Source organism: Mustelus asterias, unplaced genomic scaffold (assembly GCF_964213995.1).
Source record: "Mustelus asterias unplaced genomic scaffold, sMusAst1.hap1.1 HAP1_SCAFFOLD_642, whole genome shotgun sequence".
In the NCBI taxonomy this organism is placed as follows: Eukaryota; Metazoa; Chordata; class Chondrichthyes; order Carcharhiniformes; family Triakidae; genus Mustelus; species Mustelus asterias.
In genome coordinates this window covers 220,534-246,093 of record NW_027590591.1, presented here as the reverse complement: position 1 = coordinate 246,093, position 25,560 = coordinate 220,534, and the positions used below count along the sequence as shown (strand labels likewise).

At 50.7% G+C, this 25,560-nt stretch overlaps 1 protein-coding gene across 1 annotated transcript; it reads left to right on the top strand.

The window, feature by feature from the left end:
• Positions 1-400: 400 nt before the first annotated feature.
• LOC144487200 (DLA class II histocompatibility antigen, DR-1 beta chain-like) lies at positions 401-21,071 on the top strand (the record flags this gene model as incomplete). Its single annotated transcript, XM_078205254.1, has 5 exons — positions 401-658; positions 13,739-14,020; positions 14,777-14,881; positions 16,236-16,310; positions 18,779-21,071. Coding segments are annotated over 5 exons (800 nt in total), but the record flags the coding sequence as incomplete, so codon positions are not given.
• Between the last annotated feature and the right edge of the window lie 4,489 nt (positions 21,072-25,560).

Genomic DNA, 25,560 nt, shown 5'->3' with positions numbered 1-25,560 from the left:
GCCCTTCCGCTTTCAGAGATCTGTGGATAAAATGCCAAGATCCCTTTGTTCCACAGAACTTCCCAGTGTCCTACCATTCATTGAGTTCTTCCTTGTCAATTTATTCCTTCCGAAGTGGAACACCTCACACTTTTCAGGGTTAAATTCCATCCGCCACTTATCCGCCCATTTGAGCATTCCATCTATAAATTCTTGTAGCCCAAGACACTCCGCCTCACTCTTAGCCACCCGGACAATCTTACTGTCATCCACAAACTAATCCTACCCCCAACATAGTCAATGAAGGGAAGGAATTTGTGGGGGAGGGGGGGATTGCAGAGGGAAAGGCCAGCTGTGGTGGTTGGATTCGGAATGGGGGTTTGTTACTCAGACTAACTGCCTCGCTTTTCCCTCCATCCAGGGACACACATCACCCAGTTCATGCTCACCTTCGATAATTCCCAAACCCCAGCCACAAAGCTGAGTGCCGCTTACGACGGGACAGAGTTTATCCGATTCGACTATTCCACCAATCAGTTCCTGGCCGTGAAGCCAGTAGCAGAACCATTGGTCCAGAGTCTCAATGCGAATGAGAGGCTGATCAAACAGTACATCCGTTACGGCGCATTCGCACCGCTCGTAGCAGAGGCAATTATACAGGCAGCTCGCAGGCTGATTGGTAAGTGACCTCAGTGTGAATGGGGCGGCACGGTAGCACAGTGGTTAGCACTGCTGCTTCACAGCTCCAGGGACCTGGGTTCGATTCCCGGCTCGGGTCACTGTCTGTGTGGAGTTTGCACATTCTCCTCGTGTCTGCGTGGGTTTCCTCCGGGTGCTCCGGTTTCCTCCCACAGTCCAAAGATGTGCGGGTTGGGTTGATTGGCCATGCTAAAATTGCCCCTTAGTATCCTGGGATGCGTAGATTAGAGGGATTAGTGGGTAAAATATGTAGGGATATGGGAGTAGGGCCTGGGTGGGATTGTGGTCGGTGCAGACTCGATGGGCTGAATGGCCTCTTTCTGCACTAAGGTTTCTATGACACACTCGCTCACACACACTCACACACGCACACACTCGCTCACACACTCAGATACTCGCACACTCACATATTCACACACTCGCGCACACACGCACACACACACACTCGCACACTCACACATTCACACACTCACACACACACTCACACTCACACTCACACACACACACTCACACTCACACTCACACACACACTCACACACACACACACACACACAGTCTCACACACACTCTCACACGAACTCACACACACACTCGCACACACACACACTCACACACTCGCACACACACACTCACACACACTCACACACTCGCACACACACACTCACACACTCGCACACAGTCGCTCACACATTCATACACTCGCACAGACACACACACACACTCGCACACACACACATTCACACACTCACACACACACACACTCACACACACACACGCACACACTCGCACACACACACACTCACACACACACACTCGCACACACACTCACACACTCGTACACAGCCGCTCGCACACTCACACACTCGCACACACACACACACACACTCACACATTCACACACTCACACATTCACACACTCGCACACACACTCACACACTCGCACACAGTCGCTCGCACACTCACACACTCACACACTCGCACCTTGCACACTCGCACACTCGCACACACACACACACTCACACATTCACACACTCGCACACACACCTTGCACACTCCACACTCGCACACACACACACACACACACACACACATTCACACACTCGCACAGACACACTCACACACTCGCACACACACTCGCACACACACTCGCACACACACTTGCACACACACACTTGCACACACACTCACACACACACTCGCACACTCGCACACACACACACACTCACACACACATGCACTCACACACACACACGCACACACATTCACGCACTCACTCACACACACACTCGCACACACACACTCACATACTCACACACACTCACACACTCGCACACACACACACACACACACACACACTCACACACTCGCACACACACTCCCACACACACACACACACACACACACATACACACACTCGCACACACACACTCGCACACACTCACACGCACGCACACACTCGCACACACACACACACTCACACACACACACATTCACACACTTGCACACACACACTGACACACTCATACACACAGCTATCAGTCTCTGCTCAGCGACTCTGCGCTGTCGTGTGTCGTGAAGGCCGCCTTGGAGAACGCTTCCCCAAAGATCAGAGGCTGAATGCCCGTACTCTGTCCGCCGTGTCTCGTGTTTGTCTTCTGAGGAGGTCGGTGCGGTTTTTCGCTGTGGCGCGTCGGAACTGTTGATCAATGAGTCGAGCGCCATATCCTGTTCTTATGAGGGCATCTTTCAGCGTCTGGAGGTGTCTGTTGCGATCCTCCTCATCCGAGCAGATCCTGTGTATCCGGAGGGCTTGTCCGTAGGGGATGGCTTCTTTAACGTGTTTAGGGTGGAAGCTGGAGAAGTGGAGCATCGTGAGGTTATCCGTGGGCTTGCGGTACAGTGAGGTGCTGAGGTGACCGTCCTTAATGGAGATGCGTGTGTCCAAGAATGCAACCGATTCCGGAGAGTAGTCCATGGTGAGCCTGATGGTGGGATGGAACTTGTTGATGTCATCATATAGTTGTTTCAGTGATTGCTCACCATGAGTCCAAAGGAAGAAAATGTTCTAGTGTATAGCATCGGTTGAAGGTCCTGTGCGGTGAAGAAGTCTTGTTCGAACCTGTGCATGAAGATGTTGGCATATTGAGGTGCAAATTTGGTCCCCATGGCTGTTCCGTGTGTCTGGATGAAGAACTGGTTGTTGAAGGTGAAGACATTGTGGTCCAGGATGAAGCGGATGAGATGTAAAATTGCATCTGGAAACTGGCAGTTGTTGGCGCTGAGCACTGAGGCCGTTGCAGCAATGCCATCGTCATGGGGGATGCTGGTGTAGAGTGCCGAGACATCCATTGTGACGAGGAGGTTAGTTAGGAAGGTTCAGTCGCTGGGTATACATGGGGAGGTAGTAAATTGGATTAGACACTGGCTCAATGGAAGAAGCCAGAGAGTGGTTGTGGAGGATTGCTTCTCTGAGTGGAGGCCTGTGACTAGTGGTGTGCCGCAGGGATCGGTGCTGGGTCCATTGTTGTTTGTCATCTATATCAATGATCTGGATGATAATGTGGTAAATTGGATCAGCAAGTTTAGAAATCATAGAAACCCTACAGTGCAGAAGGAGGCCATTCGGCCCATCGAGTCTGCACCGACCACAATCCCACCCAGGCCCTACCCCCACATATTTTACCCGCTAATCCCTCTAACCTACGCATCTCAGGACTCTAAGGGGCAATTTTTAACCTGGCCAATCAACCTAACCCGCACATCTTTGCACTGTGGGAGGAAACCAGAGCACCCGGAGGAAACCCACGCAGACACGAGGAGAACTTGCAAACTCCACACAGACAGTGACCCGATCCGGGAATCGAACCCAGGACCCTGGAGCTGTGAAGCAGCAGTGCTAACCACTGTGTCACCGTGCCGCCCGGAACCCTGGAGCTGTGAAGCAGCAGTGCTAACCACTGTGTCACCGTGCCGCCCGGGACCCTGGAGCTGTGAAGCAGCAGTGCTAACCACTGTGCTACCGTGCTGCCCCGGGTCCCTGGAGCTGTGAGGGAGCAGTGCTAACCACTGTGCTACCGTGCTGCCCCGGGTCCCTGGAGCTGTGAGGGAGCAGTGCTAACCACTGTGTCACCGTGCTGCCCCGGGTCCCTGGAGCTGTGAGGGAGCAGTGCTAACCACTGTGCTACCGTGCCGCCCCGGGACCCTGGAGCTGTGAAGCAGCAGTGCTAACCACTGTGCTACCGTGCCGCCCCGGGACCCTGGAGCTGTGAAGCAGCAGTGCTAACCACTGTGTCACCGTGCCGCCCCGGGTCCCTGGAGCTGTGAAGCAGCAGTGCTAACCCACTGTGTCACCGTGCCGCCCCGGGACCCTGGAGCTGTGAAGCAGCAGTGCTAACCACTGTGTCACCGTGCCTCCCTGAACAAATTTCCTTTCCGAAAGAACATGAGTGAACCAGACGGGTTCTTACGACAATTGACGATGGATTCATGGTCATCATTAAACTTCTAATTCCAGAGTTTTATTGAATTGTACATGTGGGGACACACGACATAGGGAGGATAGGGGAAGGGGATATTAGGCAGGGATTTATGGAGTTGGGGTGGAAACTAAAGGCCAAGACTGACAGAGTGGTTATCTCTGGACTCTTGCCTGTACCACGGGATAGTTTAGAGAGGAATAGGGAGAGGGAAGGTTTGAATTCATGGCTGAGGGGATGGTGCAGGAGGGAGGGGTTCAGGTACTTAAGCAATTGGGGCTCGTACTGGGGAAGGTGTGACCTCTATGAGAAGGATGGTCTACACCTTAATCAGAAGGGGACCAATATCCTGGGGGGTAAATTTGCTAAGGCCATGCAGGGAGGTTTAAACTGATTCGGGGGGGGGGAGGGATCCTGAGTAGTGGGGCTGAAAGTGAGGGATGCATGGATGGGGACTGCAATGCACGGCATTGCAGAGGTGGGGTGGAGCAGGGTTTGAAATGTGTATACTTCAATGCCAGGAGTATTCGCAATAAAGTGGGTGAACTTGCAGCGTGGATCAGTACCTGGGACTTCGATGTTGTGGCTATTTCAGAGACATGGATAGAGCAGGGGCAGGAATGGATGCTGCAGGTCCCGGGGTTCAAATGTTTTAGTCGAAGTAGGGAAGGAGGTAGAAGAGGGGGAGGGGTAGCATTATTGGTCAGAGATTGTATCACAGTGTCAGAGAGGAGGTTTGATGAGGACTTATCTGTTGAGGTAGTATGGGCGGAGATTAGAAATAGGAGAGGAGAGGTCACCCTGTTGGGAGTCTTTTATAGACCTCCTAAAAGTTCTAGAGAGGTTGAGGAAAGGATTGCGGAGTCAATCCTGCTTAGGAGTGAAAGTAATAGGGCAATTGTTATGGGGGATTTTAACTTGACTAATATTGACTGGAATTGTTATAGCTCTAGCTCGTTAGAGGGGTCAGTTTTTGTTCAAAGCGTGCAGGAAGGTTTTTTGACTCAGTATGTAGACAGGCCAACTAGAGGTGAGGCTATATTGGATCTGGTGCTGGGAAATGAGCCAGACCAGGTGCTAGACTTGGAAGTTGGTGTGCATTTTGGTGATAGTGACCACAATTCGGTTACGTTCACCTTAGTGATGGAAAGGGATAGGCATGAACCTCGGGCCAGTGGTTTTAGCTGGGGGAAGGGTAATTATGAGGCTATTAGGAGAGAATTAGGAAACATAGGTTGGACTAGGAGATTACAGGGACTGGGAACGTCCGACATGTGGAGTTTTTTCAAGGAGCAGCTACTGCGAGTCTGTGATAGGTATGTCCCTGTCAGGCAAGGAGGAATTGGTAGGGCTAGGGAACCGTGGTGCACCAAAAAAGTTTCTTTGTTGGTTAAAAAGAAAAAGGAGGCTTATGTTCGGATGAGACGTGAGCACTCGGGTAGTGCACTAGAAAGCTTTAGATTGGCTAAGAGGGAGTTGAAGAGCGAGCTTAGAAGGGCTAAAAGGGGACATGAGAAGACTTTGGCGGATAGGGTTAAAGAGAATCCTAAGGCGTTCTATAGGTATGTCAAGAACAGAAGGTTGGTTAGGGCAAGTTTAGGGCCAGTTATAGATGGCAGAGGGAAGTTATGTGTGGAACCGGAGGAGATTGGTGAAGCATTGAACCAATATTTCTCTTCGGTGTTCACGCAAGGGGACATGAATATAGCTGAGGAGGACACTGGGTTGCAAGGGAGTAGAATAGACAGTATTACAGTTGATAAGGAGGATGTGCAGGATATTCTGGAGGGTCTGAAAATAGATAAATCCCCTGGTCCGGATGGGATTTGTCCAAGGATTCTCTGGGAGGCAAGAGAAGTGATTGCAGAGCCTCTGGCTCTGATCTTCAGGTCGTCGTTGGCCTCTGGTATAGTACCAGAAGATTGGAGGTTAGCGAATGTTGTCCCATTGTTTAAGAAGGGGAACAGAGACTTCCCCGGGAATTATAGACCGGTGAGTCTCACTTCTGTTGTCGGCAAGATGTTGGAAAAAATTATAAGGGATAGGATTTATAGTTATTTGGAGAGTAATGAATTGATAGGTGATAGTCAGCATGGTTTTGTGGCAGGTAGGTCGTGCCTTACTAACCTTATTGAGTTTTTTGAGAAAGTGACCAAGGAGGTGGATGGGGGCAAGGCAGTGGACGTGGTATATATGGATTTTAGTAAGGCGTTTGATAAGGTTCACCATGGTAGGCTTCTGCAGAAAATGCAGATGTATGGGATTGGGGGTGATCTAGGAAATTGGATCAGGAATTGGCTAGCGGATAGGAAACAGAGGGTGGTGGTTGATAGTAAATATTCATCATGGAGTGCGGTTACAAGTGGTGTACCTCAGGGATCTGTTTTGGGGCCACTGCTGTTTGTAATATTTATTAATGATCTGGATGAGGGTATAGTTGGGTGGATTAGCAAATTTGCTGATGACACCAAAGTCGGTGGTGTGGTAGACAGTGAGGAAGGGTGTCGTAGTTTGCAGGAAGACTTAGACAGGTTGCAAAGTTGGGCCGAGAGGTGGCGGATGGAGTTTAATGCGGAGAAGTGTGAGGTAATTCACTTTGGTAGGAATAACAGATGTGTTGAGTATAGGGCTAACGGGAGGACTTTGAATAGTGTGGAGGAGCAGAGGGATCTAGGTGTATGTGTGCATAGATCCCTGAAAGTTGGGAATCAAGTAGATAAGGTTGTTAAGAAGGCATATGGTGTCTTGGCGTTTATTGGTAGGGGGATTGAATTTAGGAGTCGTAGCGTTATGTTGCAACTGTACACAACTCTGGTGCGGCCGCACTTGGAGTACTGTGTGCAGTTCTGGTCCCCACATTACAGGAAGGATGTGGAGGCTTTGGAGAGGGTGCAGAGGAGGTTTACCAGGATGTTGCCTGGTATGGAGGGGAGATCCTATGAGGAGAGGCTGAGGGATTTGGGATTGTTTTCGCTGGAAAGGCGGCGGCTAAGAGGGGATCTTATTGAAACATATAAGATGATTAGAGGTTTAGATAGGGTGGATAGTGATAGCCTTTTTCCTCTGATGGAGAAATCCAGCACGAGGGGGCATGGCTTTAAATTGAGGGGGGGTAGTTATAGAACCGATGTCAGGGGTAGGTTCTTTACCCAGAGGGTGGTGAGGGATTGGAATGCCCTGCCAGCATCAGTAGTAAATGCGCCTAGTTTGGGGGCGTTTAAGAGATCCGTAGATAGGTTCATGGACGAAAAGAAATTGGTTTAGGTTGGAGGGTCACAGTTTTTTTTTTAACTGGTCGGTGCAACATCGTGGGCCGAAGGGCCTGTTCTGCGCTGTAATGTTCTATGAATTCTAATTTCACCATCTGCCGTGGTGGGATTTGAACTGATGTCCCCAGAACATTGCCCTGGGTCTCTGTGTTACTGATCGAGTGACAATACCACTGTGCTAGTGTCTCCCCTGTTTGCTGATGATACAAAGATTGGAGGTGTAGTGGACAGTGAGGAAGGTTTTCAAAGCTTGCAGAGGGATTTGGACCAACTAGAAAAATGGGCTGAAAAATGGCAAATGGAATTTAACGCAGACAAGTGTGAGATATTGCACTTTGGAAGGACAAACTCAAGAAGAATGTACAGGGTAAATGGTAGGACTCTGAAGAGTGCAGTTGAACAGAGGGATCTGGGAAGACAGGTACAGAATTCCCTAAAAGTGACGTCACAGGTGGATAGGGTCGTAAAGAGTGCCTTTGGTACATTGGCCTTTATAAATCGGAGTATCGAGTATAAAAGTTGGAGTGTTATGGTAAGGTTATATAAGGCATTGGTGAGGCCGAGTTTGGAGTATTGTGTACAGTTTTGGTCACCTAGTTACAGGAAGGATGTATATAAGATTGAAAGAGTGCAGAGAAGGTTCACAAGGATGTTGCCGGGACTTGAGAAGCTGAGTTACAGAGAGAGATTGAATAGGTTGGGACTTTATTCCCTGGAGCGTAGAAGATTGAGGGGAGATTTGATAGAGGTGTATAAGATTTTGATGGGTATAGATAGAGTGAATGCAAGCAGGCTTTTTCCGCTGAGGCTAGGGGAGAAAAAAACCAGAGGGCATGGGTTAAGGGGGAAAGGAGAAAAGTTTAAAGGGAATATTAGGGGGGGCTTCTTCACGCAGAGAGTGGTGGGAGTGTGGAATGAGCTGCCGGATAAAGTGGTAAATGCGGGGTCACTTTTAACATTTAAGAAAAACTTGGACGGGTTCATGGATGAGGGGGGTGTGGAGGGATATGGTCCAAGTGCAGGTCAGTGGGACTAGGCAAAAAATGGTTCGGCACAGACAAGAAGGGCCAAAAGGCCTGTTTCTGAGCTGTAATTTTCTATGGTTCTATGGAGTGCTCCTGGTTCAACTGCTCCATGTGTGCCGAGTTTCTGTAGGAAGTCCGTCGTGTCGCAACAAAAGCTGGGGGTTCTTTGTACAATGGGTTTCAGGATGCCCTCGACATAGCCGGAGAGGTTCTCGCACAGGGTTCCATTGCCCGATACGATGGGACGGCCGGGTGTGTTTGCCTTGTGTATCTTCGGGAGGCAGTAGAGATCTCCAACGCGGGGAGTGCGTGGGATGAGAGCACGGAGGGTGCTCTGAAGGTCCGGATCAAAGGTTTTGATCAGAGTGTCGAGTTGATGGGTGTGTTCTTTGGTCGGATCTGTGGGTAACTGTCTGTAGTGTTCCTCGTTGTTCAGTTGTCGGTACACTTCTTTGCAGTAATCCGTTCTGTTCAGTATGACGATGGCCCCTCCTTTGTCTGCTGGTTTGATGACAATGTTGTGGTTGGTCTTGAGAGCGTGGATGGCGTTACGTTGTGCTTGGGTGATGTTCGGGGCTGTCTTGTGAGTGCGGCTGATGAATCTGGTGTTGACGCACCTCCTGATGGCTTGGGCATACATGTCAAGTCGAGGGCAGCGGCCTTCCGGAGGAGTCCAATTCGACTCTTTCCTCTTCGGTTGCACTGTGGATCTCTCTGTCGGCTGTTCCGGTTCATTGGCTGTCTCATTGTGTTCGCTGTTGGCCTCTTGGGGTTTGTGGAAGAGCTCCCGCAGCCTCATTCGCCTGATGAATTCCTCTGTGTCTGCTGCGAGACTGATGGGGTCTATTTTGGTGGTGGGGCAGAAATTGAGCCCTCGGCTGAGAACTTCGATTTCATCTGGTTGAAGTGTGGAGTCCGACAAGTTGACAATGGGCTTCCCTGCAGTGGTACTGTTTTCTACTGTGGTACCGGGGGAGGCTTGGTTGCTGCTGGTGGAGATGCCGAGTTTCTCAAGTTTCCTGTTCTTGGTGTGCATGTAGATGTAGATCGCAACAGACACCTCCAGACGCTGAAAGATGCCCTCATAAGAACAGGATATGGCGCTCGACTCATCGATCGACAGTTCCGACGCGCCACAGCGAAAAACCGCACCGACCTCCTCAGAAGACAAACACGGGACACGGTGGACAGAGTACCCTTCATCGTCCAGTACTTCCCCGAAGCGGAGAAGCTACGGCATCTCCTCCGGAGCCTTCAACATGTCATTGATGAAGACGAACATCTCGCCAAGGCCATCCCCACACCCCCACTTCTTGCCTTCAAACAACCGCACAACCTCAAACAGACCATTGTCCGCAGCAAACTACCCAGCCTTCAGGAGAACAGTGACCACGACACCACACAACCCTGCCACGGCAACCTCTGCAAGACGTGCCGGATCATCGACATGGATGCCATCATCTCACATGAGAACACCATCCACCAGGTACACGGTACATACTCTTGCAACTCGGCCAACGTTGTCTACCTGATACGCTGCAGGAAAGGATGTCCCGAGGCATGGTACATTGGAGAGACCATGCAGACGCTACGACAACGGATGAATGAACACCGCTCGACAATCACCAGGCAAGACTGTTCTCTTCCTGTTGGGGAACACTTCAGTGGTCACGGGCATTCGGCCTCTGATCTTCAGGTAAGCATTCTCCAAGGTGGCCTTCACGACACACGACAGCGCAGAGTCGCTGAGCAGAAACTGATAGCCAGGTTCCGCACACATGAGGACGGCCTCAACCGGGATCTTGGGTTCATGTCACACTATCTGTAACCCCCACGACTTGCCTGGACTTGCAAAATCCCACTAACTGTCCTGGCTGGAGACAATACACATCTCTTTAACCTGTGCTTAACGCTCTCTCCACTCACATTGTCTGTACCTTTAAGGCTTGATTACCTGTAAAGACTCACATTCCAACCATTATTTTGTAAATTGAGTTTTTGTCTTTATATGCCCTGTTTGTGAACAGAACTCCCACTCACCTGATGAAGGAGCAGCGCTCCGAAAGCTAGTGCTGCCAAATAAACCTGTTGGACTTTAACCTGGTGTGTGAGACTTCTCACTGTGATTGTCAGGGAGAAGCCGCCCGCACCCTCATTTACAACACAAGGCCCTCGGGCAGGGTACTGACCCCCTCTGTGTGTCCGAGCACAGATCCCCCACACTCCACAACAAACACAGCAATCTATCCACAATATAACTCCTTAACACAGCAAGGAACATCCCCAGGGGGCCACACAGGGACACTAGGAAGCAACCTCTGACCCTGAGGCAGAAAGCTAGTGGCGTTTGCTACCAAATAAACCTGTTGGACTTTAACCTGGTGTTGTTAAAACTCTCACTGTGTTTACCCCAGTCCAACGCCGGCATCTCCACACCTGAGGCAGGTGACAGGGGCATGTGGCCAATAATAAGATTAGATTCATGGAGCGTCTGAAAAGAAAATACAGAGAGAGAGAGAGACAGAGAGAGAGGGACAGAGAGAGAGAGAGAGGGGGACAGAGAGAGAGAGAGAGACAGAGAGAGAGAGACAGAGAGAGGGGCAGAGAGAGAGAGGGACAGAGAGTGAGAGGGGGACAGAGAGAGAGAGACAGAGAGAGAGAGACAGAGAGAGAGAGAGGGACAGAGAGAGAGCAAGGGACAGAGAGAGAGAGGGGGACAGAGAGAGAGAGAGACAGAGAGAGAGGGGGACAGAGAGAGAGGGACAGAGAGAGAGAGACAGAGAGAGAGAGACAGAGAGAGAGACAGAGAGAGAGAGTGAGACAGACAGAATGGGACAGATAGAAAGAGAGAACAGGAGAGAGTGAGAGAGACAGAGCGAGAGGGACAAAGAGAGAGAGAGACAGCGAGAGAGAGACAGAGAGTGAGAGAGACAGAGAGAGACAGAGAGAGAGAGGGACAGAGAGAGAGAGAGGGACAGAGAGAGAGAGAGAGAGGGACAGAGAGAAAGAGAGGGACAGAGAGAGAGAGAGAGGGACAGAGAGAGAGAGAGAGACACACACAGAGAAGGAGAGAGAGAGACAGAGAGAGAGAGAGAAACACAGACACAGAGAGAGACACAGACAACAAGACAGAGAGATAGAGAGGGGCAGAGAGACAGAGAGAGAGACAGAGAGAGAAAGAAAGAGGGAGACACACAGAGGGAGAGACTGAAACAGAGAGAGAGACAAATAGCAAGAAAAAGATGGAGAGACAAACAGAGAGAGTGAGACGGACAGAATAGGACAGATAGAAAGAGACAGAGAGCAGGAGAGAGCGAGAGAGACAGAGAAAGAGAGACAGAGAGCGAGAGAGACAGAGAGCGAGAGAGACAGAGAGAGAGAGACAGAGAGCGAGAGAGACAGAGAGCGAGAGAGACAGAGAGAGAGAGAGACAGAGAGAGAGAGAGACAGAGAGAGAGAGAGACAGAGAGAGAGAGAGAGTGAGGGAGACAGAGAGTGAGAGAGAGAGACAGAGAGTGAGAGAGAGAGAGACAGAGAGCGAGAGGCAGACAAAGGGAGACAGTGCTAGACAGAGTGTTAAGGAGCAGATCAGAAACTCTGTGTTTTATGGAGTGAGCATTCGGGTGAGTATAATGTGTGATCCCAGTGACCCTCTGGGAAGCTTTTATCAAATCAAGTTTATTTAAGAACACAGTTCGAATATAACAAAAAGAATGAGCATAACGTTCATCAATAAAAATGCTTAAACAGGACAAAGTATAACTCTTAACAGCTAGCTCTCTCTGTTGTTCCAATGTAGCAGTATCCCCCACAGACTCAAACCTCTTCTTTAGAACCAGATAGCACAGAAACCAAAGATGCTTACATAGGTACTAGATTTCCAGCCTTTTAACCCCTCTGGAGAGTGATCCAGACAGAGAGTCTTCTCATTCTCAGGCCGAACCCTCCAGAGAAAACTCCCCCACTCCCACAAACGGTCGCATCTCAGAAAAAAAACCCTTATTTCTTGGCAGATTCCAGACTCCACGTCGGACGGAGCGAGAGATACAGAGAAAGCGACCTCTCTCTGAAGATCCATAAGCAGACCAGCTTGAGTTCTCTGTGAAAGCCTAGCCCCCCCATGTCCTATAACCTTACCTGTCAATCAACCCAATCAGGCCCCATTCTGTAATATCCCAGGGCAAAACATCAAACAACAGAACTCTGCATTAGTTCAGGTTAAAACAAACACTGGGGGCGCGATCGATCAATTGACTGGCCGAGCACCCAGTAAGATCGGCTGAGTGGCGAAGAATCCAGTTCACCACCGATTCCACACCCCTCAAGATCTTGCCGGCCCCATTTTTCCGGCAAAATCAGCCTCACCCCCTTCCTGATTTCAATATTTAATGTCATTAACAAGCGCCGGACGCTTTCGGCCGGGCTCCCTTACCATAACCACCCGCCTGCCCCCCCCCCCCCCCCCCACCCCCCCAGGCAAGGTACTCACTGGCGAGGATCACAGGTGGGCCTCACCAACAGGGGCTGGGCACGATGTTATAATGTTTCACCAGTGGGACCGCAGCCCATTGAAGCCCCCGAGGTGGTCGGGGGATGGGGCAGGGAGGTTCCCATGGGGCAGTGCCAGCATGGCACCATGGCATTGCCAATTGGGCACCCTGTCTCTGCCGCCATGGCACACAGGCAGTGCCAAGGGGATGAGGCCTGAGGGGTGGGGAGGGGAGGGGAGGTGATGGTCTAGTGGGATTATCACTAGACTATTAATCCAGAAACTCAGCTAATGTTCTGGGGACCCGGGTTCGAATCCCGCCACGGCAGATGGTGGAATTTGAATTCAATAAAAAATATCTGGAATTAAGAATCTACTGATGCCCCATTGTCGGAAAAACCCACCTGGTTCCCTTTAGGGAAGGAAATCTGCCGTCCTCACCCGGTCTGGCCTACATGTGACTCCAGAGCCACAGCAATGTGGGTGACTCTCAACTGCCCTCCAAGGGGCAACTAGGGATGGGCACTAAATGCTGGTCCAGCCAGCGACGCTCGTGTCCCAGGAATGAGTAAAAAGGGGAACTCCTGCAGGGATGGGTTGATCACTCGGGGCAGCGATGCGGGAGTGGGGGTGGGGATGGCAATCATTCCGTGGTGGCCATCAGGTAGAGGGGGCAATCATCCAGGGCGACAATGGTGGAGGAAGCAATATCTGTGGGGGGCGGCGGGAGACAGATCTCCCAGTATATTGTGTGTACTTTATCTGGCGATGGTTAAACTGTCCGTCCTTCCCTCTCTGCAGCCAAGCCCTCCATCAACATAACCACACATCGCCTGCACAGAGGGAAAGACCCTTTACTTCTTATCTGTCACGTGAACGGATTCTATCCAAGCGGCATCAACGCAACCTGGCTGCACAATGGTGGCACGGTCCAGCAGGAGGTGTTGAGTAGCAGGATTTTACCAAACACAGGCGGAACATTCCAGACCACCCTGCAGATCAGCATCACTCCCCAAAGCAGAGACATCTACACCTGCCAGGTGGAGCACAGCAGTAGCACCGACAAACTAACAGCGACTTGGGGTAAGCCCTCTCCCACAATCATTCGAGGCACAAAGAAACATTGCCTGCTCCCTTACTGGGCCAGGACAATTAGCCCCTTGCATTGATTATTGCTCTGTATAATCTTATACGTAAATAAATCTAACCACTCATTTTTAGCCTGAACAGGATGATTGACCTCTGTTATTTAGTACATTTAAGGTCAAACAGGTGGTTCATTTGGAACCAGCGGGTAACTGTTAATGCGTTAGTTCTCAGGGTGTGGGGACAGGTGGAGGCTCTGATTCACAGGGTGCTCACATTTAAACTAAATGTCCTTCTTTCTCACAAGACTGTTGATTGGGTTCCAAGCCTCTGAGTTACAAAGGGAGATTCCGGGCTATTTCGATGCTGTGATTGGTGGGTTTTTGTTTAGGCAAGGATTGGTGTTCAGGGTCAGCTTTGGGAAGTCAGTGGTGTCGTGACATTGATAGTTTCTTAACTCCAGGGAGCGCTGGGGCCTTGGACTGCGTGTGTAACCCCTCTCTGTTGGGGTTGTGGTGATGCGCAGGGATAACTGGAGTGGAAATGTCACTTGATTGGTTTCCAGCACTTTCTAGGAGCAAGAAGCCAGGGGTGTGGGTGCAGGCATGAGAGCAGGCATGGCTGCCCATCCTCTGGACCTCGCTGTGACCCATGATGTGAGGTAGCACGGGGCCCCAGGGGAGGAAACAAAGCAGGTTCAATCCCACCCAGAACTGTGACATCTTCCGACCCTAATTCTAACTTGTTCCCCAGCTCCCAAGGTGAAAAGTTGGCCAACTCATGGCTACGTGGCTGGGATTGTAATCGGGGTTGCCGGAATCATCATTGCCCTGGCTGGAGGGATCGGCAGGTGCAGAGGTAAGAGTATTAATGCATGTTATAATGAATCCTTTGCCTGGTGGCGCAGTGGTGATGTCACTGGGCTAGTAATGATGTGGAGATGCCGGCGTTGGACTGGGGTAAACACAGTAAGAAGTCTCACAACACCAGGTTAAAGTCCAACAGGTTTATTTGGTAGCAAAATCCACTAGCTTTCGGAGTGCTGCTCCTTCATCAGGTGAGTGGGAATTCTGTTCACAAACAGGGCTTATAGACACAAACTCAATTTACAGAATAATGGTTGGAATGCGAGTCTTTACAATAATCAGGTCTTAAAGGTACAGACAATGTGTGTGGAGAGAGGGTTAAACACAGGTTAAAGAGGTGTGAATTGTCTCCAGACAGGACAGTTAGTGAGATTTTGCAAGCCCAGGCAAGTCGTGGGGGTTACAGATAGTGTGACATGAACCCAAGATCCCGGCTGAGGCCGTCCTCATGTGTGTGGAACTTGGCTATCAGTTTATGCTCAGCGATTCTGCGCTGTTGTGTGTTGTGAAGGCCACCTTGGCCGCATTCTCAGAGTCGCTGGAGTTTAGAAGGATGAGGGGGGATCTGATCGAGGGATATAAAATTCTATCAGAGATTGATAAAGTCAATGGAGACCAAATGTTTCCTCTTGTGGGGCAATCTGGAACAGGAGGTCACAGGTATAGGTTGAGAAGCGATAGATTTAAAACTGAGATGAGGAGGAACTACTTCTCGCAGAGGGTGGTGAATGTGTGGAACTCGCTGCCCCATCGCGCGGGGGAGTCTGAATCATTGAATGGTTTCAAGAAGGAGATGGATATATTTCTAATAAAAAAGGGATTCGGGGATATGGGGAAGAGGTGGGGAGGTGGGTTTGAGACCAGGGAGAGATCAGCCATGATCTGATTGAATGGCGGAGCCGGCTCGAAGGGCTGAATTACCGATTTCTGTTTGTAATTCCTATGTTGTTATGTGTTTTCTGACTGTCTGAGGGATATAACTGTAGTGTAGTGAAAAATGCAACATGCATTCTGTCTGTTTGAGGCTACCATACAAACACGTGCCACTAGAGGGCAATAAGTGCTGGCCTTGCCAGCCATGTCTACATTCCATTATCTAATGTTGCCTCTGTGAGAGGCAGAGGGGTTTGTGTTTTGGCCTGTGTATGTGCAGCCGAGGACGGTCGGTGCAAACAGGAGCACTTGGCTCAAGGGTTTGGCTGTTCCTTCCATCTTTCTCCCGTTAAAGACAACCAGGTTCCACACTGCGTTTCACTGGAGAATGGGCTTCACAGATCTCTGAGAGGTTGGGGGGTGGGGAATGTCGGCCGTGTATTCAGAGTGTGCGTTGGTTCTTGCTTTCCCAGGGTTCCCTGCCTGTGGCTCTGAAGCTGTGCCAAACCAGAGATGCGTCAATCCCGATTCCTCTGCAGCAGACTCAGGTAACATAGTGACAGATCAGCCTCAAACAACCACACATAGCCACACAGCATTGTCCCTTTATCTGCACATGGGATGTGGGAACCATGGGGAGGGGCAGCACTTGTCCCCATCCCTAATTTCCCACTGACCCAAGTGTCGCGCTGGAGACATTCCAGGGGCGGCAGTTAGGAGTTGACCGCATTGCTGTGTGGGGTCTAGAGTCACATGTAGGTCAGACTGGGTAAAGACAGCAGATTTCCTTCCCTAACCTTGGTTAGGTCGCATTCGGACAGGGTGGTGGGAGTTTGGAACTCTCTTCCATTGAGTACAAGAGTTGGGAAATCAGCCCCAACGCCAGAGCGCCAAATTTCAAACCCATCATGACAATTTCTTTCTTCCTTTCTTCATTTACAGGATGTGGGCGTGGCTGACTAGACTCAGCATTTATTGCCCATCCTTAACTGCCCCTTGAGAAGGTGGAACATAGGATTTAGGAGCAGAATTGGGCAAATTCAGCCCTTCGAGCCTGCTCCACTATTCAATCAGATCACAGCTGATCTCTCCCTGGTCTCAAACCCACCTCCCCACCTGTTCCCCACATCCCCGAATCCCTTTTTTATTAGAAATATATCCATCTCCTTCCTGAAACCATTCAATGATTCAGAATCCACCGCGCGATGGGGCAGCGAGTTCCACAAATTCACCACCCTCTGCGAGAAGTAGTTCCTCCTCATCTCAGTTTTAAATCCACCGCCTCGCAACCTACGCCTGTGACCTCCTGTTCTAGATTGTCCCACAACAGTCACTGTCAATGTCACTGTCTGTGTGGAGTCTGCACATTCTCCCCGTGTCTGCGTGGGTTTCCTCCGGGTGCTCCGGTATCTTCCCACAGTCCAAAGATATGCGGGTTAGGTTGATTGGCCATGCTAAATTGCTCCTTAGTGTGAGGGGGACTTGCAGGATAAATATGAGGGGTTATGGGGATAGGGCCTGGGTGGGATTGTGTTCGGTTCAGACCCGATGGGCTGAATGGCCTCCTTCTGCACTGTAGGGATTCTATGATATTCTCTGAAACAGAAAACATTTGGTCCATGTTTACTTTATCAAAGTAAGAAGTCTCACAATACCAGGTTAAAGTCCAACAGGTTTATTTGGTAGCAAATAATAAATTTGATAAAATTGATAAATTTGGTAGCAAATAATAAATTTGGTAGCAGATAATAAAGTCCGAAAGACATGGTTAGGGTGCATTGGCCGTGCTAAATTCTCCCTCAGTGTACCCGAACAGGCACCGGAGTGTGGCTACTAGGGGATTTCCCAAGGTGGTGGGTGAGCCGCCATCTTGGACCCAGTGCAGTCTGGGAGGTGTAGGTACAGCCACAGCTCTGCTCGGGAGGGAGTTCCAGGATATTGACCCCAGCCACAGTGAAGGAACGGCCGATATATTTCCCAGTTGGGATGGTGAGTGACTCAGAGAGGAATCTCCAGGTGGGGGTGTTCCCAGGTACCTGCTGCCTTTGTCCTTCTAGATGGGAGAGGGGGTGGCATTGGCAACACAGAATAAACAAGGGTGTTGGCAGGTTGACTCTAATTGGCTGAGGCTAGGTCGCCCCTCAGTCTGCTCCAATGAAAACAACCCAAGCCTTTCCAACCTCTCCTCATAACTGAAACGCTCCGTCCCAGGCAGCATCCTGGTGAATCTCCTCTGCACCCCCTCCAGTCCAATCACATCCTTCCGATAATGTGGTGACCAGAACTGCACACAGTGCTCCAGCTGTGACCTCACCAAAGTTCGATACAACTCCAACATGACTTCCCTACTTTTGTAATCTGTGCCTCGATTGATAAAGGCGAGTGTCCCATGTGCCTTTTTCACCACCCTACTAACACACCCTTCCACTTTCAGAGATCTGTGGACAAACACACCAAGGTCCCTTTGCTCCACAGAACTTCCCAGTGTCCTACCATTCATTGAGTTCTTCCTTGTAAAATTACTCCTTCCAAAGTGGATCACCGCACACTTTTCAGGGTTAAATTCCATCCGCCGCTTATCCGCCCATTTGACCTTTCCATCTATAAATTCTTGTAGCCTAAGACACTCCGCCTCACTGTTAACCACCCAATCTTACTGTCATCCTATTATTCAGTTTAAAGTTTATTTATTTATTGTCACAAGTAGGCTTACATTAACACTGCGATGAAGTTACTGTGAAAATCCCCTAGTCGCCACACTCCGGTGCCTGTTCGGGTACACTGAGGGAGAATTTAGCACGGCCAATGCACCCTAACCACGTCTTTCGGACTGTGGGAGGAAACCAGAGGAAACCCATGCAGACACGGGGAGGACAGACAGTGACCCAAGCCGGGAATCGAACCTGGGTCCCTGGCGCTGTGAGGCAGCAGTGCTAACCACTGTGCCACCGGGATGTGAATGCTGCCGTCCATATTGTTAGCTGTCAATATAACCTGACTGCATTTTGCTTCCCAGGAGTGTGGACGCAAGGGGAGGCGGAACAGCTGTTCGTGGAAAATGAACGGACTTCCAGCCCCGCACCCGCTCAAGACTGACCGTCAAAACCAGAAGGCCCCGGGCACCCTCCCACCACCTCCTGCCCCTCGCCCGCCCGGGACATCTGAAGACCCCGAGACCTCGGATGAATCTGACTCCACTCGCCTCGCGCTCCCTGGAACCAGGAATGGGAATTTAGTCCCGTCAATCGGTTCAGAGACGCAGGAGCTGATTGGGAGATTCCGCTGGCTTACCCTGTTTATTTAATAACAAACTCTGTTACCAGATGAGAAAAACACCTCCTGGAAGAACGTCGCCCCTTTCTGAATGATATTGCACCCTGGGTATAAAATAACGGCTGCAATGTTTCGTCCGACCAGGAGATTTCCACGCTATTTGAGTTTGTCTCACCATATCCTCTCGGATCCACTCTGCCTGCTCTGTGATATCCACAACACAATTTCTCCTGAGTTGACCCCTCTGTTAGCCACGTTCCCCCACGGGGATCCCTGTCACTCAGAATACTGCTTTCCTTTCTATAAGATGTCACCTTTTTGCTCCATTCTCTGCTCTCCCACTTCCCTGAATGAGTGCGGCTCCCAAAACACTCGAGAAGCTCAACACCATCCAGGACAAATCAGCCCCGCTCGATCGACACGCTAACCACAAACATTCACTCCCTCCACCACCGACGCACAGTGACAGCCGTGTGTACCGTCTACAAGATGCACGGCAGCGACTCCCCAAGGCTCCTTAGGCAGCACCTTCCAAACTCACCACCTCCACCATCTAGAAGGACAAGGGCAGCAGATACCTGGGAACACCCCCACCTGGAGGTTCCCCTCCGAGCCACTCACCATCCCGACTTAGAATCATTGTATCGTAGAGTCCCTACAGTGCAGAAGGAGGCCATTCAGCCCATCGAGTCTACACTGACAACAATCCCACCCAGGCCCTATCCCCGTAACCTCATGGATTTACCCTAGCTCGTCCCCTGGGGTAATTTAGCATAGCCCTAACCCGCACATCTTTGGACCACTGTGTCACCGTGCCAGTTAGAAATACATCGGCCGTTCCTTCACTGTCGCTGGGTCAAAATCCTGGAACTCCCTCCCTAACAGCACTGTGGGTGTGCCTACACCACATGGAAATTCAGCAGGTTCACCACACCACCTTCTCAAGGGGCAGTATGGGCTAAAAATGCTGCGTTTAGCCCATGATGTAGTGCTGAACCTGACACGAAATTAAACAAATCCCTTCTTCCTGTCCTTGGTCCATATTCCCCATTACAGGAAGGATGCAGAGGCTTTGGAAAGGATGTAGAAGAGGATATTCCTATGCTTATCTAAAAGCCCCTTAAACACCCCTATCGTATCTGCCTCCACCATCACCCCTGGCAGCGCGTTCTAGATACCTGCCACCCTCGGTGTAAAAACCTTACCCCTCACATCTCCCCTGAACGATCCCCCTCTCACCTTCAGTGCCCCCCCAGTGTTAGACATTTCAGGCAGGATCTTTCAACCTCGCTCACCCCGAAACCAGAAAACCCCGCCCAAGGTCAACGGACTTTCCCATGGTCCGCCCCTCGCCCGCTCCAATTCCCGTGGTGGGCGGGACTGGAAAACCGCACCCATTGGGGCAAATGTTCCCATTCTGCCCACCGCTGGAATCGGAGCGGGCGAGGGGCAGGTCACGGAAAGGCACGTGGACCTGGGGTGGGATTTTCCGGTTCCGGGGTGACCGAGGCTGGAATTTTCCACCAATTGTCTTCCATCTTCGCTCCTGGGCTGCGATTTTCCAGTCCCTTTGAGTGGAGTTTTGCCGGGAAGGCTCAAACATTTCCATTCTCACTCGCAATGGGGTCAGTGAAATGTTGGACAGAGAAGTGTGTAGAAGCAAGCATGGACACAGTTCCTCACTTGGATCTCTGCTGTATCTATGTGTAGAGGGCCACTGGCAAATAAATATTTAAAATAAATATAAATAAGTATTTACTGTTAAATTGCCTGCGAATCCTTTTCTTCATTTGTGGGACATGGGCGTTGCTGGCTGGCCAGCATTTATTATCCATCCCGAGTTGTCCTTGAGAAGGTGATGGTGAGCTGCCTTCTTGAATCGCTGCAGTCCATGTGCTGTGGGTTGACCCACAATGCCGTGAGGGAGGGAATTCCCGGATTTTGACCCAGCGACTGTGAAGGAATGGCGATATATTTCCAAGTCAGGATGGTGAGTGGCTTGGAGGGGAACTTGCAGGTGGTGGTGTCCCCATGTATCTGCTACCCTTGTCCTTCTAGATGGAAGTGGCCGTGGGTTCGGAAGGTGCTGCCTAAGGATCTTTGGTGAATTGCTGCAGTGCATCTTGTAGATAGTACACACTGCTGCTACTGAGCGTCAGTGGTGGAGGGATTGAATGTTTGTAGATGTGGTGCCAATCAAGCGGGGCTGCTTTGTCCTGGATGGTGTTGAGCTTCTTGTGTTGTTGGAGCTGCACCCATCCAGGCAAGTGGGGAGTATTCCATCACACTCCTGACTCAAGACAGTCACTCTAACGAGGCCCAACACCTTACAACTGCCTCCACTGCAAGTATATCATTGTCATTGACTTCAGGAAGCGTAAAAGAGAACATGCTCCTGTCTACATCAATGGGGATGAAGTAGAAAGGGTCGAGAGCTTCAAGTTTGACTGTCAGACACCACAATCACACCATTGTCCACTAGGTGGTAGCAGAGGATAGAAAGTCCCATCCCAGCAGGCTCTGCCTTCAGTACTGATGATGTGGAGATTGGGCTGGGGTGAACACAGTAAGAAGTCTCACAACACCAGCTTAAATTCCAACAGGTTTATTTGATAACAAAAGCCACTAGCTTTCGGAGTGCTGCTCCTTCGTCAGGTGACTCACCTGACAAAGGAGCAGCGCTCTGAAAGCTAGTGGCGTTTGCTACCAAATAAACCTGTTGGACTTTAAGCTGGTGTTGTGAGACTTCTTACTTCGCTACTGATCACAGTAAGGAGTCTCACACCAGGTTAAAGTCCAACAGGTTTATCTGATAGCACGAGCCACTGATCACATTCGCTACTGATCACATTGTACCTCCCACCAGCCACTCCCACCTTCCGCTCCCAGGTTGAGCACAGGTTCTGGTCTTCTTACTTAAGGTTAGGGTGCATTGGCCGTGCTAAATTCTCCCTCAGTGTTACCCAAACAGGTGCCGGAGTGTGGCGACCAGGGGATTTTCACAGTAACTTCATTGCCGTGTTAATGTCGGCCTACTTGCGACTAAAAAGTTAAAAGTTTATTTATTAGTCATAAGTAAGGCTTACATTAACACTGCAATGAAGTTACTGTGAAATTCCCCTCGTCACCACAGTCTGGTGCCGGTTCGAGTCAATCCACCAAACCACAAATAAACTTTTGAAGGAGGGATTTGATCTGATTTATTATTGTCGCGTGTATTGGGATACAGCGAAAAGTGTTGTTTCTTGCGTGCTATACAGACAAAGCATACCGTTCATAGAGAAGGAAAGGAGAGGGTGCAGAATGTAGTGTTACAGTCACAGCTAGGGGTGTAGAGAAAGATCAACTTAATGCGAGGTCGGTCCATTCAAAAGTCTGACAGCAGCAGGGAAGAAGCTGTTCTTGAGTCGGTTGGTGCGTGACCTCAGACTTTTGTATCTTTTCCCCGACGGAAGAAGGTGGAAGAGAGAATGTCCGGGGTGCGTGGCTGCTTTTCCCAAGGCAGTGGAAAATGTAGACGGAGTCAGGAGCCAGACCAAGCTGTGATACATCCAGAAAGGATACTTTCTATGGTGCATCTGTAAAAGTTGGTGAGAGTCGTAGCGGACATGCCAGACTGGGTAAGGACGGCAGATTTCCTTCCCTAAAGGACATTAGTGACCCAGATGGATTTTTCCCACAATCAACAATGGTTTCATGGTCATCAGTAGATTCTTAATTCCAGATTTTTTTCACCATCTGCCGTGACGGGATTCAAATCCGGGTCCCCAGAACATTAGCTGAGTTTTTGGATTATTAGCCGAGCGGTAATCCCACTGGGCCATCGCCAAACCTGAATACGAGTTCCCTGAGGATTGGTCATTAACTCTCCAGGAAGTACTCATATTAGAAGGGATTGGCGAATCAAAGCTTGCTCAAAGAGATTGGTTTTAAAGAGCGTCTTGAGGGAGAGAGAGAGAGAGAGAGAGAGAAAGCGACAGAAAGAGGACAGCGGGAGACAGTCATAAGTGAAGATATAAGTGCAGAGAGGTTATGGTGGAACTGTATAAAACACTGGTGAGGCCACAGCGAGAGCACTGTGCGCAGTTCTGGTCGCCACATGACAGGAAGGATGTGATTGCACTGGAGGGAGTGCAGAGGAGATTCACCAGGATGTTCACAGAACATCAAATGGAATCAAACAGAAGGAAGCCATTCGGCCCATTGAGACTGCACCGACAACAATCCCGCCCAGGCCCAATCCCCGTAACCCCACGTTTTTACCCTACTAATCCCCCGATACTAAGGGCAATTTAGCATGGCCAATCCACCTAAACGGCACATCTTTGGACACTAAGGGACAATTTAGCATGGCCAATCCCCCTAACCTGCACATCTTTGGACACTAAGGGGCAATTTAGCATGGCCAATCCCCCTAACCTGCACATCTTTGGACACTAAGGGACAATTTAGCATGGCCAATCCCCCTACCCTGCACATCTTTGGACACTAAGGGACAATTTATCATGGCCAATCAACCTAACCTGCACATCTTTCAGACTGTGGGAGGAAACCGGAGCACCCGGAGGAAACCCACGCAGACACGGGGAGAACATGCAGACTCCACATAGACTGTGACCTGAGGCCGGAATCAAACCCGGGTCCCTGGCGCTGTGAGGCAGCAGTGCTAACCACTGTGCCACCACTGTTGCCTGGGCTGGAGTGTTTCAGCTATACAGAGAGGCTGGTTAGGCTGGGGATGTTTTCCTTAGAACAGAAAGGCTGAGGAGGGGGAACCTGATCAAGGTATACAAGATTATGAGGGACATAAACAGGGTGGATAGGAAGAAACGTTTCCCCAAGTGGGGTGCGGGGGCAGTAACCAGGGGGCACAGATTTAAGGGAAGGGACAGGAGATTGAAAGGGCATTTGAGGAAAAGCTTTCTCCCGCAGAGGGTGGTGGGAATCTGGAACTCTGTGCCTGAAAGGGTGGGAGAGGCGAGAACCCTCACACACTTTAAGAAGCATTGAGGTAAGTACCTGAAACACCGTAACATTACAAGGCGAGGGAAATGGGATTAGATCAGATAGGTGTTTGACAGCCGGCACAGGCACGATGGGCCAAAGGGCCTCATTATGTGCTACAGAATCATAGGGTTACAGCACGGAAACAGGCCCTCCGGCCCAAACTGCTCCATGTCAACCAAAATGTCCATCTACACTAACCCCATTTTCCTGCATGTGGCCCATCTCCTGCGGGAGGGTCAGTGCTGAGGGAGCGCCGCACTGTGGGAGGGTCAGTGCTGAGGGAGCGCCACACTGTGGGAGGGTCAGTGCTGAGGGAGCGCCACACTGTGGGAGGGTCAGTGCTGAGGGAGCGCCGCACTGTGGGAGGGTCGGTGCTGAGGGAGCGCCGCACTGTGGGAGGGTCAGTGCTGAGGGAGTACCGCACTGTGGGAGGGTCAGTGCTGAGGGAGCACCGCACTGTGGGAGGGTCGGTGCTGAGGGAGCGCCGCACTGTGGGAGGGTCAGTGCTGAGGGAGCGCCGCACTGTGGGAGGGTCAGTGCTGAGGGAGCGCTGCACTGTGGGAGGGTCAGTGCTGAGGGAGTGCCGCACTGTGGGAGGGTCAGTGCTGAGGGAGCGCCGCACTGTGGGAGGGTCAGTGCTGAGGGAGCGCCGCACTGTGGGAGGGTCAGTGCTGAGGGAGCGCCGCACTGTGGGAGGGTCAGTGCTGAGGGAGTGCCGCACTGTGGGAGGGTCAGTGCTGAGGGAGCGCCGCACTGTGGGAGGGTCGGTGCTGAGGGAGCGCCGCACTGTGGGAGGGTCGGTGCTGTGGGAGCGCCGCACTGTGGGAGGGTTCGGTGCTGAGGGAGCGCCGCACTGTGGGAGGGTCGGTGCTGAGGGAGCGCCGCACTGTGGGAGGGTCGGTGCTGAGGGAGCGCCGCACTGTGGGAGGATCCTCTGATAGTTCTGCCACAAAGAACAAAGAACAATACAGCACAGGAACAGGCCCTCCAAGCCTGTGCCGCTCCCTGGTCCAAACTAGACCATTCTTTTGTATCCCTCCATTCCCACTCCGTTCATCTCTCGTCTCCCTGAGTAGCCTTGGATAGATTCCATCAGGCCCTGGGGATTTGTCAGTCTTTATATTCTCTAACAAACCTAACACTTCCTCCCTTGTAATGGAGATTTTCTCCAACGGTTCAACACTCCCCTCCGAGACACTCCCAGTCAACACATCCCTCTCCTTTGTGAATACCGACGCAAAGTATTCATTTAGGATCTCCCCTACTTCTTTGGGCTCCAAGCATAATTCCCCACTTTTGTTCCTGAGAGGTCCAATTTTTTTCCCTGACAACCCTTTTGTTCCTAACGTATGAATAAAATGCCTTGGGATTCTCCTTAATCCTGTCTGCCAAGGACATTTCGTGACCCCTTTTTGCCCTTCTAATTCCTCGTTTGAGTTCTTTCCTGCTTTCTTTGTACTCCCAGTAAGAAGTTTAACAACACCAGGTTAAAGTCCAACAGGTTTATTTGGTAGCAAA